The sequence below is a fragment of the Ochotona princeps genome, chromosome 11 (assembly GCF_030435755.1).
Source record: "Ochotona princeps isolate mOchPri1 chromosome 11, mOchPri1.hap1, whole genome shotgun sequence".
NCBI classification, from domain to species: Eukaryota; Metazoa; Chordata; class Mammalia; order Lagomorpha; family Ochotonidae; genus Ochotona; species Ochotona princeps.
The window spans coordinates 7,492,664-7,512,365 of NC_080842.1; the positions used below are offsets into that span (position 1 = coordinate 7,492,664).

General features: G+C 50.8%; 1 protein-coding gene across 1 annotated transcript in view; it reads left to right on the forward strand.

Moving 5' to 3' along the window:
• The window catches only part of IKBKB (inhibitor of nuclear factor kappa B kinase subunit beta), a 40,587-nt gene extending 21,284 nt beyond the window's left edge, over positions 1-19,303 (forward strand). The window contains exons 7-22 of the mRNA XM_004592720.2: positions 508-597; positions 2,662-2,786; positions 5,422-5,529; positions 7,438-7,567; positions 7,943-8,137; positions 9,066-9,180; positions 9,800-9,923; positions 10,451-10,602; positions 10,765-10,826; positions 11,676-11,785; positions 13,225-13,274; positions 13,382-13,481; positions 13,634-13,781; positions 15,774-15,901; positions 17,234-17,324; positions 18,395-19,303. Coding sequence (XP_004592777.1) covers positions 508-597; positions 2,662-2,786; positions 5,422-5,529; positions 7,438-7,567; positions 7,943-8,137; positions 9,066-9,180; positions 9,800-9,923; positions 10,451-10,602; positions 10,765-10,826; positions 11,676-11,785; positions 13,225-13,274; positions 13,382-13,481; positions 13,634-13,781; positions 15,774-15,901; positions 17,234-17,324; positions 18,395-18,460 — 1,794 coding nt within the window. The 3' untranslated portion in view covers positions 18,461-19,303. The remainder of the gene's footprint in view (positions 1-507; positions 598-2,661; positions 2,787-5,421; positions 5,530-7,437; positions 7,568-7,942; positions 8,138-9,065; positions 9,181-9,799; positions 9,924-10,450; positions 10,603-10,764; positions 10,827-11,675; positions 11,786-13,224; positions 13,275-13,381; positions 13,482-13,633; positions 13,782-15,773; positions 15,902-17,233; positions 17,325-18,394) is intronic.
• The last annotated feature ends 399 nt before the right edge of the window (positions 19,304-19,702 follow it).

Consider the following 19,702-nt stretch of genomic DNA (forward strand, 5'->3'; position numbering starts at 1 on the left):
TGAGTGCCCGTAGCCCGGCAGCACGGGCCTGTTAGGGCTGTTAGGGCTGCTAGGGCAGGAACAGCTCTGTACATGTTTGTATTTATGCTTCCTTGCCTCATGTTTTGCTTCTCTGGGATTGCTTTTTGATTTGAATCAAAATACAGCAGAAAGTTCTTACTTGGAGGCGGAGGCCAGTTTGAATGGACCCCATTGTTCATTGCCCAAGTTGCAGGAATCTGATAAGGAAAATGATGTTTGAGTTCTAGCCTCCACCCCCAGTTTTTGGGACTGCTGCTTCTCCGAAGGCGACTTGGGTGTTGTGTTTCTTGTGAGAGCCCTGGCTTCCGAGGCTGCCGGAGCAACCATCGCTGCACTGGTTCTGAAATGCCTGCCCTGCATGGGCTGTGGCGCTGAGTGTGTTCTCCTGGGTACTGGTGGCTCCTGGCCTGAGGGCCGGTGCTCAGAGTCCTTGTAGAGGAAACCATAGCCTCATCACCCTCAGGTTTCTCCTCCTTTCTTTTCCAGTTAATACACAAAATCATTGACCTAGGATATGCCAAGGAACTGGATCAGGGCAGTCTTTGTACCTCCTTTGTGGGCACCTTGCAGTACCTGGTAAGAAGTGGCATGTCTCTGTTTGCTTCTCAGCTTCCCTCTGGTGGTATTGTTTGTGGAACACCTTGTCCTGCCAGCCCTGTGTGCATCTCCTGGGTGCTGAGCTCAGGCCTGGAACCCATCCAAGCAGCATGTTTGACCCTTCGGTGTCCTATGCACACATTGTCTTTGCTGTTCCAGGGCTTTGCCAGGTCCCTTACACAAACCCTGTGTCCCTGATGGGCCACAGTTTTGCATCATAGAAGAGAGTGTTGAATAGCTTCATGCTGGTGTGTGGAGATTGCAGTTGCCATGAGGTGTATCACACACAGAGGAGAGCTGCAAATCCCGCCTTTTCTTCATGTGTTCTGCCTTGAATATTAGGGTGCAGCACAGCTCAGAGGTCCACAGAGGCAGTTTGTACCAGACGTTGTGCTTGGAGCTCACAGTGCATGATAAAGCATTTCTCTGGCCTTCACAGGCTTGGAGTTCAGCAAGAAAGTAGGCGCTTCTGTAACATTCACTTGAAAAACTAAAAAATGACAGTTGCAAGAAGTACTACAACACAAAGTGTGGTGCTGTGGTGTGAGGACCAGCCCAGACTGCACCCTGGGGGTGTATATGAAGACCAGACTGCATTGTGGGAGTGCTTAACGACAGACTGTGTCCTGAAGGATGAGAGGGTGAAAGGGTCTCTGAGTGGTAGGGCTGAGTTGCTGGGTCATCACTCTGTTGATGGACAGCATGCTGAAGTCCTGGAATTTGGAACCTCCGGAAGATAGTAGAGTCTGCAGGGCAGGGAGGGGTGTGTGGACAGTGACACTGATCCCCCCTTCCGGTATTAGTAGCTGGGTAGAGGGTTAGCCTTATTCTGAATCGCCCGGAGCACGATGGAGGGTTTCACGCTGGAGCTGAAGCAGGCTCCCTGTATGCCTCCATCCTTCCTCACACTGGAATTTCGTACCTCCCTTTCCCAAGTCAGGTCAGTGCCTACTTTCTTGCTACACGAGCCCATTCTTCATGCAGTGTAGAGGGTGAATTGGCAACGAAAAAGGGATTTTGGGTGTGCCTCAGGGTAGGATGATTCAAGATGTGCTTATCACAGGTGCCCAGCAAGACTCGCTAGTAAGATTGCTTTTTGTGGTAGCTGTAACTCCAGAATGAGGCTGACAAAAACGTCGAACTAGATGGGCTGAATTATCCCATCTGTGTCTAGGATGCAGTGTTACGGAAGCCTGTCCGAGTGTCAGTCCACCCGCTAGGGTACAGGCTCCTCTACAGAATAGAGGGACTAACAAGTGTGGTGACTGTTGCTCGGGCACCTGGGCACCTGGGCCTCAGGAGGGCCTGCTGAGTGACAGAGCCCACACTCTGACCCAGCGTAGAGTCAGTGCTCGTGGGCCTCAGTTCAGCTGTTTGTGTGTGGCCAGACACACAGATTGGCTTGAGCATCCGTGGATTTCCCACTGGGCTCTGGTCCCTCCATGAGTGTCGCGGTTCCAGCTAGTATGCTCGGGCCTGTCTCCATGACCTTAGTATGACAGCCTTTCTGGAGTGTCCTTGTGTGAGGAGCTTTCTGAACCCAGCTTCAGCCTTGCTGTGTTTCATCACCTGTCCTGGGCCCCCCAGCTGTCTCGCTTGGGTGTCGGTTCCTGCCCAAGTGTAACCACCCTTTTTCATTGTGTGGTCATTGTTCACTGTATATGCTGTGTGTTTGCTACATACAACATGTGATGCATATGGCACATGTGCTGGGTGTCTGGTACATGGGAAGCAGGTGCCATACCACACTTGTGTTTTGTTCATGTTTCCTTTGTTCCGCATGCCCACCTATAGCTAGAGCCCCTGAGCTAGTTTTCAGTAAGACCCTGCAGTGCTGAGGCCCATGGGTGGAAAGGGGGAAAGCACTTTGGGGTGTGTGAGGCACCATGACACCCTTAAAAATTATCCTAGCGCCTGGCTTCTTGGCCGTCCTATCCACACGTCCAGAACAGGTACGGGCAGTGGGAGCCGGGCACCGTTTCTGCTGCAGCTCTCAGAAGAGGGGCTGCTAAGCTGTGCCCCATGTGGCGTCTGTCACTGTAGGCCCCCGAGCTGCTGGAGCAGCAGAAGTACACGGTGACCGTGGATTACTGGAGCTTCGGCACCTTGGCCTTCGAGTGCATCACGGGCTTCCGGCCCTTCCTCCCCAACTGGCAGCCTGTGCAGTGGTGAGTGCGGGCCGGTGCTTTGTCCTCTCCTGCTGGGTGCTTGGGACTTGGGCCCAAGTGGCCTGGCCCTAAAACTTAGCACTGACAAGTTTTATCAGAATAAAATGTCTTGAAAATTAAGTTACAATGTGAATGCAAAGATTTTAAAAAGGTTCTCGGAGGATGCAATTAAACTTATAAAGACTGTATTAAGCAGTAAAAAAAAAAATAACCTGCTGATAAAAATAATACATTGTTTAAGAAATATATAGAAGTTGGGCATCCCACAAAAAGTGTGAGATAGAGCACATGTTAATAAAATGCACCTGTCGCTTGAATTCCACAGGGTATCCATACTTCAAAGCCTCTTGATGTAGGTGGTAAACATATACGGTTTTTATCGATCGGTTGAGAAAAGTGTCCCATGGGGGGATAGCAAAGGTTAATCTTTAGTGAAATACATAATTTAAAAATTAGTGTTCTCTCAAATCAGAGTTTATTCAGAATTATTTCTTGGGAGGCTATACATTCATTCAAATGATGCTACTGTGGCTCAAGGCTTTTTAAGTTTTCTTCCTTCCTTCTCTTTTCCTTTTTTCCTTTCTTTTTCTTTTTCTTTTTTTTATAGTAGTAATGCGTTACATGGTTTATGCTTCAAATAATGTGAAAGACCATACAGTGAAGTCAGCTCACACTAGCCTCTTGGCCACCTAATGCCACTGATTTTCCCAAAAAGTCTGCTTGGATGTGTTTTACACTCCCAAGTGAATGGCCCTGTTTGTTCAGTGTTCCCACCTTCTTAAAACAAGCAGTAATGTGACACGAACTCTGTCCTGCGTGTAATTTCAGAGTGTTGGCTACTGTGAGAATACCCTTGTGAAATGGTGCAACACAATTTGATTACCTCAAGTTTTTTTTTTGTTTTAAACCAGAGTAACTTTGTTTTGGAAAATATGGAAATTATAATAAGAATCAAGTATAATTACACATCCTGCAAACAGTCATTATCAACATGTCTGTCTCCAGGCCCATCTGTGGAGTGTGTGTGGGGTGTGTGTGTGTGTATGTATTTCAAGATTGATTCGTTTGAAAGACAGAGGTAGAAGGAGAATCAAACAGATTATCCATCCACTGGTTCACTGTCCACATGGCTACAACACCTAGGGGTTGGGCCAGGCTGAAGCCAGGAGCAGCTACTCCCGTCTGCTTCTGTGGAGGAAGGAGGGACCCGTGCACACGCGCTGTCTTCACAGCCTTCCCAGGAGCGTTAGCAGAGAGCTGGATCTCGCCCTGAGTGACTAGCGCTTGAACTAACACTCATATCACTGATAATGGGTATGTGGATACTTTATAAAGAAGATAAATTACACACCTTTTTTAAAGATTTATTTAGTTTTATTTGAAAAGCAGATTTACAGAGAGAAGGAAAGAGAGGTCTTCAATCCACTAGTTCACCCCCAAATGGCCAAAGCTAACCCAGTTCAAAGCCAGAAGCAAGGAGCTTCTTCCAGGTCTCCCACACAGGGTCCCAAGGACTTGGACCAACCTCTGCTGTTTTCCCAAGCCACAAGCAGAGAGCTAGATGAGAAATAGAGTAGGCAGAACACAAACTGGCACCCATATGGGATCCTGACACATGCGAGGCAAGGATTTAGCCACTGAGCCATTGCACCAGATCCTGGAACCTGTTTTCAATCTTAATATTGGAAATGCTCTGTGGCTTCCTGTATTTGTAATACCTGTTGAGAACACCATTGAAAGGCTATGATTCATTTCACTTACTCTCTGTTTTTGGAAGAATGGGATACTTTATAATTTTTACTCCTTAAAATTTAACAGCAATTTTTCCCTCTTAAAATAGCCTTTGCTTGAAGAGAAACCCTTGTACAGCCACAGTTGGAATGAACAGATGGAGGATTTGGCTGTCTGTGTAGTTGGTTTTGCTTCTGCACAGGTAGTACATGCTGTGTCCCCGGGAGCATGGAAAGCTTCACCCTGGCCTGGGTGCCAAGATCTCTGCCACCCAGGCTCCTCCAGGTCTTCCTGTGGCCCACCTACTACTTGCCCACGAGAACAGCTTCCAGCAAAGGCATTTCTTTTATTGGAATTTCCAAATATTTTGGGAGGACATGTGTTTGGATGGAGTGAAAGACCACCAGACTCTGGCTCAAGGTCCAAGTTCTGCCCTGCTCTGATTGTGTGGCTTTGCAGACTCCCCAGTCTTCAATTCCTTACCGCCAAATGAGGGACTCAGCCCAGCATCTAGGTGAATGTTCTGTAACAAGTCCTTGGTTGTCCTGAGTGTTGTTCAAATTGAAGCTACTCTTGTCATCAGGAGAATATGGGGCCACTTGGGTTTTGTCCAGTTTTGTCTTCCTTCGGGTGATGTTTGGGTTCTTCTGTCCACACCTGATTTTGTTTGAATTAAGTAAGACAAAAAGTAGAGGAAATGAAAAGGAAGCCCAGAAGAAAATGGAGAGGCAAGAGTCCTGTCTACAGAGCTTGGGGTGTGAGATGGTTAAGAGCCCCACCGAAGACTTGCAGACTTGTTGAGTCGGTGCTAACCCCTGTTTCAAAGGACTGTGGATGCACCGCATGTCTGTTGTGTAGTGACAATTTAGCCATGTAAACCGACCTGAGCCACTGTGCATTACAGGCATTCCAAAGTCCGGCAGAAGAGTGAGATGGACATTGTGGTTAGTGAAGACTTGAATGGCATGGTGAAGTTTTCAAGTTCCTTACCCTACCCCAACAATCTTAACAGGTAAAGTGCAGTGGAATTACTCTATGTATTTTTTCCTTTTTTTTAGAAATACAAATCTAAAGTGATGTCTGAAAACTTTTTTTAAAAAAAGCATTCATCTGCATTGGAAAAGTGGAGGGCAGCAGATGGGAGATCTTCTGTCTTCTAATTGACTCCCCAGATGAGCAGATGGAGGTCTGTGAGGGCGGGGCCAGTGAGAAGCCGGGAGACCAGAATTGCATCCTTGTCTCCCAGGTGCATGGCAGGGACTCAAGGACTTGGACCATCACATTTTTCCTCCTGGGATATGCATTTAGCAGGAAGCTGGAATCAGATGTAGGAAAGTGGCATCTCTCTCTTTTTTTTTTTTTTTTTTAGATTTATTTACTTTTATTGGAAAGGCAATTTACAGGGAGAAAGATCGTCCAACCGCTGGTTCACTCCCCAAGTGGCCACAATGACTGGAGCTGAGTCAATTAAAGTCAAGAACCAGGAGCTTCTTCCTTGTCTCTCACAGGGGTCCAGGATTCCAAGGCTTTGGGCCCATCCTCTACTGTTTTCCCAGACCACAGGCAGGGAGCTGGATGGGAAGTGGAGCAGACAGGATAACAAAGCCAAGATACGCCAGCATATGGAATGCTGGTACTTGCAAGGCAAGGATTAGCCATTAGAGCTGTCACACCGGGCCCTGGGAGGTGGCATCTATACCAGACTCCCATCCCTGATAATTTTAAAGCAGATTGTCAGGGTATCAACTTGTGACTAAAAATTTGGCATCATCCATCTGACTTTGAATTTAGGAAGTATTTCTCCTTATCTGCCTAGAAATCCTGTTTTCTAAATTCATGTAAGAGCTTCTTAATACTTTTAGTAGCTTCTGCCTTGTGTTCCATTTGGTTTGCACCAGGTTTATATTCTGTTCAATGATAATTCCTTTAAAGGTGGGGACTTAGATCTTACTCTTCTTTGTGCTCATCTGGCCTGATACTGTGTGTCACAGTCAGTAGTCTGGGCAGTTGGGGTGGCATTGCGGTCTGCGTTAGGAGTCAGAACGTGAACAGTTAGTGACTGATGTCAGAAGGGGCAGTGACAGGTCGCTGAGAGTGTAGTGGACAGGCCAGGGGAGGATTTGCAGATCTGTGTGGACAGACCTGTGGTGTCCTGCAGCAGCTGCCAAGGGACACGGCTGGGCAAGAGCCAGGGTGAAGGTGGCCCAGAGGGAGAGATGGAGTGAGCAGATGGGGTTTGAGTCATATTGGGGGGCAGTTGTAGAGGGCCTGAGGCCAGGGGAGGAGTCTAGGCCTGTCTTGTGAGTGTCCACATGCTTCAGAAGTGCAGGACTAGGGTGGGTGTGGGGCTCATCTGGAAATAGATCCCTTCTGAGGGATGTTTTGGAAGTGAGACTGGGGATCCATAGGCTGGAAATGTGAAGTTAGGGGCTGAGTTAGCACGGCAGAGGAGAGGGAAGTAGTTAAGTTGCTTGGAAATGTTTGTTTGCTCCTAGATAAATCCATAACATTTTAGTGATTGTTACTGGCTGCTGCTTATGTGCATAGCAGTAAGAGACACACAGGCTTGTACTGTTTTTCGTTGTTAAAATTTTTTTTTACATATTTGAGAGAGTGAGCCTGCATCCACTGGTGCACTCCCCAAATGTTTGCAGTGGCCAGAACTGGAAACTCAGTCCAGATCTGCCACATGAACGTCAGGGGCCCAAGTATTGGAGCCCCTATGGCTGTCTCCTGGGGTGTGCACTGGTAGGAACCGAGATGTGAATCGGAGTCAGGAACCCAGGCCAAGCTGCCTGATATGGGCCACAGGCATCTTTCTCACCAGGCTTGGGTCTACTCCAGGCTTGCAGTTTTCAGCTGGCACACAGAGCAGTTGAGCTTGGCTGTGGTTCTCTCCCAACACTCTTACCCCATTCAGCATCCTAGTCCAGCGCCTGGAGAAGTGGTTGCAGCTGATGCTGATGTGGCATCCCCGGCAGAGGGGCACAGATCCCACATATGGGCCCAACGGTTGCTTCAAGGCCCTGGATGACATCTTAAACTTAAAGGTGAGCAAAGAGCCACATTAGCTCACAGGCAACGGCTGGAGTCTTCAGTGGGACACAGTAGTTGTTGTGAAGGTGAAGTGCATTGGGCAAGGCAGGTTATGGCCAGCTCGATCAACAGGGGCCATCAGGTTCCCATGATGGGGTTCAGGGGGAGGCAGCACGGCGGTGCTGAGGGCCATTGGCTGTGTGGTTAATGCCATGAACAAACAGGAATGTCAGACAGGCAGAGAAGAAACAGGATCCTTGGCTTCCCTTCCTCACAATGGCCTGCACCTTTTTTGCTGGGTCATGTTGAGAACAGCAGAGAACTGAGATAGACAGGTAAACATCTGTCAAAAGCAATTTTTGTCCAGTAACGTCTGGGTTTTCTTGCAGCTGGTTCACATCTTGAACATGGTCACGGGCACCATTCACAGCTATCCAGTTTCCGAGGACGAGAGCTTGCAGAGCCTGAAGGCCAGAATCCAGCAGGACACGGGAATCCCAGAGAAGGACCAGGAGCTCCTGCAGGAGGCAGGCCTGGCATTGATCCCCGACAAGCCTGCAACTCAGTGTATCTCAGATGGCAAGGTGAGCCCCCACCCTGAACCCCTCCGAAATGAACCACATCGTCAGAGTGCACCTGCTGTCATGAGCCTGCTAGCCTAATCTCACAGTGTATATGCCAGCATGTTGTATGTTTTTGTTACAAGTTGGAGTTTGGATCCCCTGTGTGGGATAGAAGACACAAATCTCTTGGTGCTTGACCTGTTGCTTCCAAACCATTCAGAGACGCTTTCTTTGCCATTATTATCAAAGAAATGCTCAATGAGTCTCCTGAGTCTGCCAAAACTGTCTAGCATCACCTCTGTGTACAAGGCTATATGTCATACTTGTGTTAACCCCAACAGTGGAAGGTGCAGACCCCTCAGGCCAATTTATGGAGATGGAGTAAGCATGGCAGAGTCACTGTTCAAAATACCTGTGTCCCATTTTTGAGTGCCTGAGTTTAAATCACAGCTATGACTCCAATTCCAACTTTCTGCTCTGTGGAAGCCAGCAATGAATGGTTCAAGTGGTCAGATCTCTGCCACACATGTGGGAAGCCTGAACTGAGTTCCAAGACCCCAGCTTTGACCCAGCCCAGCCCAGCCCCAGCTGTTGTGGACACTGGGGAAGTGAACCACAGAGCTCACTGTCTTGTTCCCTCTACCCTGCCCTCTCCTGTTAAACAAAATGTGAGAAACAAGTGTTGTGTATGGAAGTATGTAGTGGGCTTGCAGATTGCCAGGGAATCCCACTAGACAACAGGCTAGGTCACATGCTATGGTAAGCTTCTCAGACAGTGAGTGTAGGCTGGAGTTGGGTGAGGCTCCTGGGAGGCGTCATCCATGCCAGCTGAAAAGGGTGCCCCAGGGATCAGTGAAAAGTGCTCCCAAGATGCAGCCTTGGTGTCTGTAGCGAGAGGCGGGAAGGATTTGAGGCTGGGAGACCTCATTTTGTTCTTGTCTTTTTGCAGCTCAATGAGGGCCGCACGCTGGACATGGATCTTGTTTTTCTCTTCGACAACAGCAGAATCACCTATGAAACTCAGATCTCACCACGTCCCCAGCCCGAGAGCGTCAGCTGTATCCGTAAGAATAGCATTTCTTCATCACGTGATCATTTATTGCACTTAGGGCAGGCCAGAAAGGAGATGCATGGGTGGGAGGGGCGGCATCAGGATGATTGGTCTGTCCAGCACCCGGCATGGCCTTCTTTCTGTTAGGATGTGCAGGCTGTAGGTGTGGCTAATCAATCAGTTCCCACCTCTTGAGTAGAGCCTTAAACTCAGGATAGTCTAAGCTGCATATTTGTTCAAAAGACCAAAACCAAAAACACCCAAACCAACAAGTACAAAAGAATGAATAGACATTGAGAAATAAGTCGGCCCCTGTCTCCATCCCCCAGCCAATGAGTTCTGTAAAACTTTCTGACCATGAATGTATGAACAGAAGAGCTTCTGGTGAAAGCAGGTGGACGCTCATGCCTAAGAAGGAATCTCTGAGGGTTCCCAACACGTTCCCTCCGGTCTGACAAGCAGCTGACACATACTCAGGCTGCAAGAGGCACCTCGGAGGTGTGGGCCAGAACGCAGGCGCCACACTGAGTTACATAACAGGAAAGTGGTTACATAATTTCTCTAAATATGAAAGAGCCTGGGATGTGGTGAAGCTGAATATGGCTCACGGTGGCCTATGTCTCTGTTTCCAGTTCAGGAGCCCAAGAGGAATCTCCCTTTTTTCCAGCTGAGGAAAGTGTGGGGCCAGGTCTGGCACAGCATCCAGACCCTGAAGGAGGACTGCAACCGGCTGCAGCAGGGACAGCGAGCTGCCATGTACGATGCCAGGCATTCTCTGGGCTAATGTGGTTCAAGTAGTGGGGCGGCATTGGCTGCAGACAGGTGCCCGAGGCAGGGACCCAGGAGCAGCCACCCAGAGACTTGGTGGAGACACTTGCTGGGGTGGGCAGGGAGCAATTGGCTGGGCTGAAAGCCTTCTAGACCTGATGAGGTGCCTGTGGTTGGCGCATGGAGCCTGAGAAGAGCCCCGAGGGCCAGGCTGACTGACCGCTAACAGGCAGGCAGAAGTTGGAACGCACAGAGCTTGCTGTAGGTGGGCTAGCAAAGCTCCCCCAGTTATCAGGTGTGAGACTTACCCCCTTGCATAGTTATAGCTCATTTGAATCCCTTTGTGTGGTACCGGCCAGACCCCCTGAGGAAAGTGTGTGGTTTCAAGCAGCTACTGTAACTACAGCAGTTGTCACTGCAGGCACCTCCCTTGATGCCTGAGGGGCTGTGAGTGGTCAGGGAGATGGCATTTGGGTCCCAGAGGTGCTTCAATATGTTTCCTGCTGTCCCTGCAGGATGAATCTCCTACGTAACAACAGCTGCCTCTCCAAGATGAAGAATTCCATGGCTTCCATATCTCAGCAGCTCAAGGCCAAGTTGGATTTCTTTAAAACCAGCATTCAGATCGACCTGGAGAAGTATAGTGAACAAACCGAGTTTGGAATCAGTGAGTGTGTTGTTTGCAGCATTTATAGGGACCCTTCTGGGCTGTTTCTCTCTTTGAGACTCCTTTTGCCCTGTAATAGTAGAGTCACTTGTTTTGGTTTTGATTTAATGGTGTTTTTATTTTGTTTTTACTTATTTCCACTTTTTTTTTTCTTTTTCTCAGCATCAGATAAGCTGCTGCTGGCCTGGAGGGAGATGGAACAGGCTGTGGAGCAGTGTGGCCGGGTAGGAGACTCCCTCAGGTGCCTGGGTTACCAAGGGGTCGAGGCTTACCTCTTCCTTCTTGTGCTTTCCCATCGAGTACCGGGTTGACCTCCTGTGGCAGAAATTGAGTTTTCCTTGCCTTGATGTTTGACCCTAATCAGACTTGCTGGAAGGCATCAAGTAGCCAGTGAAGGGATCCCTGGGCTGGGTAAAGCTGCTATAGGTTTAACTCAGGAATGGAGCATTGAGTGCCCTTAGAGGAAGGCCTGGACTTGTTGCATAGGAAGCGTTGGCCAAGCCAGTCAGGAGCTTTCTCCTGAAAGTGCAAATCAGGCTGAAGACAGGGAGAAGGCACTGTGGCAAGTGAAACCTGGCACAGCTTGCAGGACCCTGGGCTCTGGGGTGACTTGGGGCATGCTTTCAGGAGTCCATACCCGTGGGTGGATGTTATCCAGATGGTACTTTATTTCACTCTGTCGTAGCCCTCATAACCATCCTGCATGAACAAAGGGGTCCAGGCCTCCCCACGTGGGGGAACAGATCAGAGAAGAAAATGTCATGTGTGTTCAGCCCCCTCTAGATGCAGGGAGCTGTGCCTGGCCTCTCCCCTCTCATGGCCCCAGCAGCCGTGTGTTTTGGGGACGAGGAGGCTGCAGTTGGGAGTTAACTTATGCATAGGTCACATAGCTAGAGAGGGGTAGGCCGAGGCTGGACCCTCATCACTGACTGCGAAGTCTGTATTCTGTCCAGCCAGCTGGTAGAGAGTCTTCCTTGTGTTTGGAGGGCCCTGCCCTGGCCGCCCCCAGCAAGTTTGCATCCCAAGTGGCTCGGGTTAACGTCAGTTGACATCAGCACAGCTTTTCTCATCAGGAGAATGAAGTGAAACTTCTAGTGGAGCGGATGATGGCCCTGCAGACCGACATCGTGGACCTGCAGAGGAGCCCCATGGGCCGGAAGCAGGGGGGCACACTGGATGACCTGTGAGTGAGACTCACACAGCACACAGACCCCTACATCTTCCCCTGGGGTCAGGAAAGCAGGGGTCATGCTGGATTGACCTGTAAGTGAGACCTGCACAATCCCCCTTCCCTGGGAGGTCAGGGAAACAGGGATATGCTGGATGACTTGTGAGTGAGACCCACACAGCACACAGCCATCTACATCTTCTCCAGGGGTCAGAAAAGAAGGGGGCATGCTGGATGATCTGTGAGTGAGACCTGCACACACACAGCCTACCACCACCACCTTCCCTGAGGGCAGGGCCACCAGATGAGACTCAGTAGGGCCCCGGGCAGTGGTGTCCCAGGTGTGGGGGATGAGCTAGGCACTCACTGTAGATTCCAAGTTGCTAAGTAACCACGAGGGCCCTGTGATGTCACACAGCACATCCAGCATGGTTTGTGCTGGCTCACTCACACTGAGTAGCCTGGTGAGCAGTGCACAGAACCGAGGTGGCAGGCCTGGGAGTTGTGCATTTGGGTCTGTGTCAGGCATTCAGCCTTAGTGTGGGGAGGTGCAGGAGTGCCAGCTTCCATGAGGGAACTAACTTGCGGATCCCTGGGTGCGATCAGAGGGCACCAGGCAGATTGGAGCAGCACCATTCCTGGTGCTTAGGTTATCAGGATGAGACATCTGAACCTCAGACTGTCAGTCCTGATTCTCTTCTGGTTTTCAGATGAAAGTCTCCTTTTGGAAGTAGCATCCAGTTTCAGCTTGGTTAAGGATAGGAGTGGGATGCTGGTCCACCCTGGGGCCAGTGATCCAGGGGAAGCGTGTTCCTGGGCTACAGCCCAGGGCTGGCATCTGGGGCTCTGTGGAGAGCTCAGGTCAGGAAAGGACTCTAGAAGATGGAGAAGCTCTCTGCCTTGAGATTTCCTCTTAGACTTTGGAAGCGTCTAAGATGTGGAGGTGCCGTGACATCACCAGAAATGGTAGTCCTTTCTAATCTAGAATCCGGTACCTAGATGTGCTTCTGGCTCCAGCCACACCAGCCTCCTGCCATTGCAGACCCTGAGAGGCAGCCGTGATAGCTTCAGTCACTGGGTCCCTGGCACCTTTGTGGGAAAACTTGGTTGCATTTCCAGCTTCAGCCCAGCCTTGGCCATTGTGGGCAGTTGGAGCGTGGACCAACAGAGGGGAGATTGTGTTCTCCCTCATCTCCAGGACTGGAAGAATCTTTTTGCTGCCAGAGGACATTTGGACATTGATAGCAACATTGGTAGCCCATGGCAGGGCCAGAGCGGATGAGTCTGTGGACCTTGTACAACCCACAAGCTGGACGTTCCCCAGCCCCGCTGCCTCTCCTAAACAAAGCACAACAGAAACAGCCCATTGCCAGTCAGTATTCATGCAGGAAGAATGAACAGGAGTATGTCATTCATTGACCTGGCATCTCAGTGGAGTTTCTTTGACATTTCAGAGAGGAGCAAGCAAGGGAGCTTTACAGGCGGCTGAGGGAAAAGCCACGAGGTGAGTGGGGCTCCCGATTGTCCTGGGCAGCATCTATCTCTGATGGTGAGAGGCTGGGGCTCTGCTCTGGCTGCCCAGAGAACCGTGCCTTGTCTTCCTGCCCTCAGACCAGCGCACAGATGGGGACAGTCAGGAAATGGTGCGGCTGCTACTGCAGGCCATCCAGGGCTTTGAGAAGAAAGTGCGAGTGATTTATACGCAGCTCAGGTATGGTCCACCCTGTCACCCGGCCAGGCATGGGGCAGGCCCATCTCTGCCCATCTGTGCCTTTGGCAGCTGCTCATGATCTTCCCCTTGCCCAGAGCTTCTGTTCCATTCCCTGCGGCCCAGCACCACGGAGCTTGTCCTGCTCTTTACAGCAAAACTGTGGTCTGCAAGCAGAAGGCCCTGGAGTTGCTGCCCAAGGTGGAAGAGGTGGTGAACTTGATGAGTGAGGATGAGAAGACCGTGGTGCGGCTGCAGGAAAAGCGGCAGAAGGAGCTGTGGAACCTCCTGAAGATCGCGTGTGTGAGTGGTCCTGCTTCCTGCCCACCATACCCCTGTCCCATGGGGAAGTCCTGGAGCCACCCACAGACCCCTCAGCAGCTGCTCTGCGACTTTACTGTGTAGCACTGAGGGCGAGCCAGTAGGTTGGAAAAAGGGCTGTGCCAGCTGCAATCTCACCTGCAGGGATGCCCTCACTGTAGGGAATGACCTCACTGTGAGCAGCCCCAAGCCAAGTGGATGCCTGGGGCCTCCCAAGCCAGGGCTGGCCTCCCTGGTGAGCTCTTCCCTCCTTTAGTCTCTGGGAGTGCAGGCCTGCCTTGGCAGCTTCACTCTGGTGTTTGTGCGCCCATGGGGCTCTGTGTCTCCCTCTGGGTCTCTTAGAAGAGTATGGGTCCCAGTGGGCTTATCTTGGATCCTCACTATAATTGTCTTTGTCCTGGAATCCAGACCTGAGGGAGAGTGAGCCGTGTCATGCAAGGCTGCGGGGAAGCAGGCGAGGGTGGCGAGGCCCAGGGGCTTGGCAGCAGCCTTGCACGGCCTCAGGGAGGAGAGGGAGACAGCTGGCTGCAGGGATGGTGGTTCTAAAGATCCTGGAAACCGGGGAGTATCTGTAGGCCAAGCAGAAGGAGTGTTCAGTCCATGTAAGTCACATAGTCATAAGAGTGATGCTCAAGGTGCATAAGGGTCATAGTGTGAGCAGTGGGCTTGGAGCAGGGAGGTGAGTGACAAGGCGGGCATCTGAGAAGGAAAGGGAAGTTGAGGCCTGCACAGGTGATGGTTTGACCTGCCACCTGCATTCACATGCAGGCCATTCAGTGCTGGCCACATGCCTATCAGTCAGTGTGATGGGAGCTGTGGGTACAGGAGAGAAGCGCAGCCGGGATCCTGGAAGGCTCATGGTCTGATGAGCAGCATAGGACAGGGCGGCCGGCAGCTCTGGCAGGCACAGGAGCAGCATGGCCCAGAGCAGGACTGTGGTTGCAGCATTGGAGGTGGGGGCGGCAGGAAGGGTTGGCAAGTGGGCCCTGTCTCTGCTGAAGAGGGAGCATGTGGCATGGAGCACTGGGCCGGGGTGAGTGGCTGAGCAGTGCTGGGGAAAGGCCATCTGTCCTGGGGGAGGAGCCAAGAGGTATGGGGCTCAGGCAGCAGGCCCTCGTTTACAAAGCACATCATCTTTAACTACAGAAATGAGAGGGTCCCATTTTCGATTCATGGAAGTCACCACCCTCAGCTCCAGGCAGCCCCTCACTTGGCCCAGTCTCCAGTGAACAGGGTAGACAGCAAGTTTCTCCCCAGGAAAACATCCGTGGGGAAGACAGAACCAGAGGGTGAAACAGGTGATCAAATGGCTGGGGCAAATGTGTGCCATGAGGTCAGTGTAGAGGGGAAGATGTGCCATAGGAGAGCTCCGCCTCTCTGGGGCTGGGCTGTGGGGATGAGTTGCAGGGGACCCACACTCCAGCGAAGAGGTAACCTGAGGTTCTGTTGTAGGGAGATGGCCCTGGGAGACAGACACCTGTACTTTTTTCTCCCAGGCACGTTGGGACCTTGCAAATATCTTAGCCTTGGCAAAAACGTGTAAGATTTCCTTGGGAATCAGCTAACGAAGCAAAACCCACAAGCAGTACCCCACCCCCCATGTTTAGGATCCTCCTGCACCAAGTGTTGGTGTTAACACAGAAACTGATGCGGAGAGCTCACAGCATGGGGACAGGCCTGTGGGAGTAGTCTCGGTGCTGGGCTACTCCCACCAGGACACCCTGGTCAGGAGTAGCTGGTGTGCCAGGCTGTGCTAAGCTCATGAGACGACACTGGTCGAGAGTAGCCTGGGTGGTGTGGGTTTACCTCATGTGAGGATGCCATGGTCATGTGGTCAGGAGTGGCTGGGGTGTGGGCAGCGCTAACCTCATGAGAGGACACCGTGGTGGGAGTAGCCGGGGTCCTGGGGAGCACTTACGCTGTGGTCTCAGCACGGAGCTCTTCACCCGGCTTTGCTCTCGGCTCTGTCCCCAGAGCAAGGTCCGTGGTCCTGTCAGCGGGAGCCCAGACAGCATGAATGCGTCTCGACTGAGTAACCCCGGGCAGCTCCTGTCTCAGCCTTCCCCTGCTTCGGACAGCTTACCCGAGTCAGCCAAGAAGAGGTAAGGCCTGTGAAGAGCGGGTGCACCCGGAGAGCGGGGGCAGCGAGAGACTGATGGTACCTATGCTGCCCTATGTTAAAGACAAGGGAAAGAGTTTAGAGTGTATTTTGGGATGAGAAGTGTTGAAATCCATGAATTTTTTTTTCATAATGTGTGTTTTCAGGAAGTTTTTGATAACTCCTTATATGCAAGGATTTCAGCTTATTTTTAGGTATAAAGCCAAACTTAACCTTTTGATCCCATGTCCCACAAATGCTCTAAAGCAGTGTATGCTAGGCCCTGCGCCCACTCCATTCAAAGGCTTGGGTTCCCAGGCACTGGGTGCTGGAGACAGTTCTTACAGGCAAATCTCCAGGTGTAGAAAACAGATGAATGAAGCGGAGAGGGTGCACCAGGAGTGACTGACAGAATACGTTTAAAGTTTCTTTCAGAGAAGATGAAACTATATATGGTTATTTGCACGGTTTTGCCAAAAGCACTAAATTGAGGATAGTTGTTTTGGATCTTAATCATGTCTGACCATTTTTTTGACAGATATCCTCCCCACTGGTTCACACCTCAGATACCCGCAACCACAGGTGTCCCTTGAGTCATCTTTAGCTCTGTACCAAACGCCTGCCCAGTGTGGCCACAGATTAATCTCATCGGCCTCCTGTGAGCTGCTGCAGCTCATGCACCTCAGCTGTGGCCCCCGGGAGCTGGCCCTGGGCTGGGCCCTGTGGATGGGGCTCAGCAGATGTGCTCTGGGGCCCTCTGAACCTCATGTTTCACAGAGGGAAAGGAGTTGCCAGCAAGTGTTGAGCAGCGAGAGTCCCCAGAGCACAGAGCTGAGCGTCGGAAAAGACTCATGATTGAGTACATTCTCCCTCTTCCCACCATAGCCCATTCCTCACAGGGAACGTGCCCTCCATCCCACAGAAGAGATCAACTCGGATAAAGTCAGATCCCAGAGCCTTTTTTTACCCTTTGAAAATTTAGAAACCAAGAGATTTGGGAGATACCTTTGTGAAGATCTGGCAGTTTGGAGAGAGGTGAATTATACATAGCAGATCAGAAAGAGCTGTTTTCCTTTTCACTTTCTGTTGGAGGTCTGTGTGCTGCTTTACGTGTTGGACAGGGGTGCTCATGGCTGCTTGGGCTTCTGACAGGTACTTAAGGAGACAGGTGAAGTCTCCAGCCAGTGCCTTGTTGGTTGCAGACACTCAGGGTCAAAAAATTGTGACTTCATTTTTTCAATTGTTGTCAAAATCTCTCTAGCCTATTTGAAAGTGGCAGCACTAGTCCTGGCCAACAGCAGTGCCCACCCTCTAACAATTGGCTTATTTCCTTCAGTGAAGACCTGGTGGCTGAAGCACATTCTCTGTGCAGCCAGCTGGAAAGCGCAATGCAAGACACCGTGAAGCAACAGGACCAGAGACTCATGGTAACAGCCCATGCACCCAGCTCTCCCATCCCATGCTCGGAGAGTGGAGGGGCAGTGTGGTAACCCTCCAGCTCAGTGTACATCTGCAATTCCCTAACGCATGTTTTCATCATTATCACCAGTAGCTGACAGTCACTGAGTGGGCATCATGAGGAAGGGAATGTTATTCCCAGAAGGCCCTCCACATCCTTCTGTGCCACCACTGGACCTCTGTGTTGGGGACCTTGCTCAACTCCAGTGACAGAGCAGGAACTTGTCATGGTCCTGCTCCTCAGACAATCATAGATTGGTGGTAGGCAGTGCTAGTCATCAGGAAACTAATGTAGAGACAATGTAGCCATTCCGGCAAAGACTACATAGCTGGGAGGATACTGAGGCATGGCTGGACTTGCTGGCCTCCCCCTGGTGCCTTAAACTTTCAGGAGAATCCCAGGGCTGTCAGCACTGAGGGTGGTCCCCGGGGTCTGTTGGAGTGTCCTCCAGTGGATGGGCTTTCTGTGTCTTCCCTTGCACTTTTTCCTCCGGGCACTGTGTGTTGTACTCACTTGATCTCGTGTCAGAGGAAAAGGAAGTATCCTCAGGCCATTCCAATGGTGAGGTTGGAAAGAGAGAGCTGAGGTGATGCTTGGGCCACCTACCTGCCATGAGTAGTGCTAAAATCGCCCTCCCAGTTCTGGAGCCACAGAACTGCATCCCATACAGCTTAGCTTAGCTGGGATCCCCATGGTAACAGGACTGTTATCAGTGAAGGGGCCTAAGTGTACTTCTCATGCTTTTTTTAGAGATTTTTTTTATTGGAAGGTCAGATATACAGAGAGAAGGAGAGACAGAGAGGAAGATCTGTTCATTGATTCACTCCTCAAGTGGCCACAGCGACCGGAGCTGAACCAATCTGAATCCAGGAGTCTGGAGCTTCTCCCGAGTCTCCCACACGGGTGTGGGGTCCCAAGGCCTCTGACCATCCTTGACTGCTTTTCCAGGCCACAGCCAGGGAGCATCTCATTCTTACTGCCTGCCTCCTGAAGGGTAAGAATAGCTGCTGAACTAATCATGTACGTGTTGCCTTTTAGAGTCTGGACTGGAGCTGGTTACAGACGGGAGAAGAAGAGCAGAGCAGCCTGGAGCAGGCATTGTGACTGTGTGGCCTGAGGCTCCTCTAAAGCAGCGCTCCTGCCCTGGTGAGGGCCCAGTGGTCTAAGCACCCGGACAGGGCTCTCCCTTTCCTAGCAGCTGTGACCAAAGGTGTGGCCCTCAGCGAGCAGCGCTGGCCCGTTGTCTGCACACTGGAAGCCCTCCATCACAGAGTCCCAGCAAACGTTGAAACCAGTCACAAGCATTCAGGGAAGTAAAGCCACAGCAGCTACTTCATCCACTAAAAAGTTCTCAAGTACACAGAGGTGCCCAGCAAACCTCTGGGCTGATGCCTTTACTTGAACCTTCCAGAACAAAGTCTGAGCAGCACCTGGTGCTGATGGTCTGTCCTCTCCTGAACCCATCTACCCCCATCCAGCGGTTTGTGTCGCCTGTGCTCTATCACCTCACAGCTGGTCTCTCATCCGGATTTAGCTCTTGAAAAGACTTTAATTGTGGGTTTGGCCTGGCCCCAGGCCCTCTTCCTGTTGTTGTTTCACTGCTGCTAAAATTTTATTTTTACTACGACTTTGGTGGTCGCCCTCCTTCTCAGCAAGGTTGGAGTGAGTGGTAAGCTCCACCCACCCCGCCCCGCTCCACCACTGGCCAAAGTGACTCACTGGGGCCAGGATGGAAGAGAGACTGCCTTTTTTGAGTTCCAAAGATTACCCGGGAGTGATCTGTCATGAAGAAAATGGAAAGGAGGAAGGGGTATCCCTGTCCGTTGCCCACTGTGCCCATGTCTCCCTGTCCATGCACAAACATAGCTGGGTGTGATGGTGGGGGCATGGGAGCACTCTGCCTCTGAAAACACCTAGCAGTATTATTAAATGAATTTATTTTTTAAATGTCTCTATATTTTAATAGTGCCTATAGCTAGGACTTCTAAACAGAAAACCCAACCTAATGGAAACTTCTATTTAAAAAAAATAAATAGAAGATTGCAAAAGCACTGAATCAGCATTTCACAAAACTCATTTTCTATGTAAAAGCAGAGAACCAAAATGGAAGTGATCACACACAGGTGAATATAATTGGAGAACAACAGTGGGCATGGGGATTTGACGAAGGGGCTTCCAGAAATGGTATGAGGTGGTCTGGAGTCAAGGGTAGGAAATGACTCCTGCTCAGATTGATTCCTGGAGATTCATGTTTTATGTTGATGAAGATCAGGGTTGTTCAGTAAAGAAACTGTGGCTTCACTTTGTATAAATCCACCATTTGCCAGTCTCCTTCGTAGGATCCTT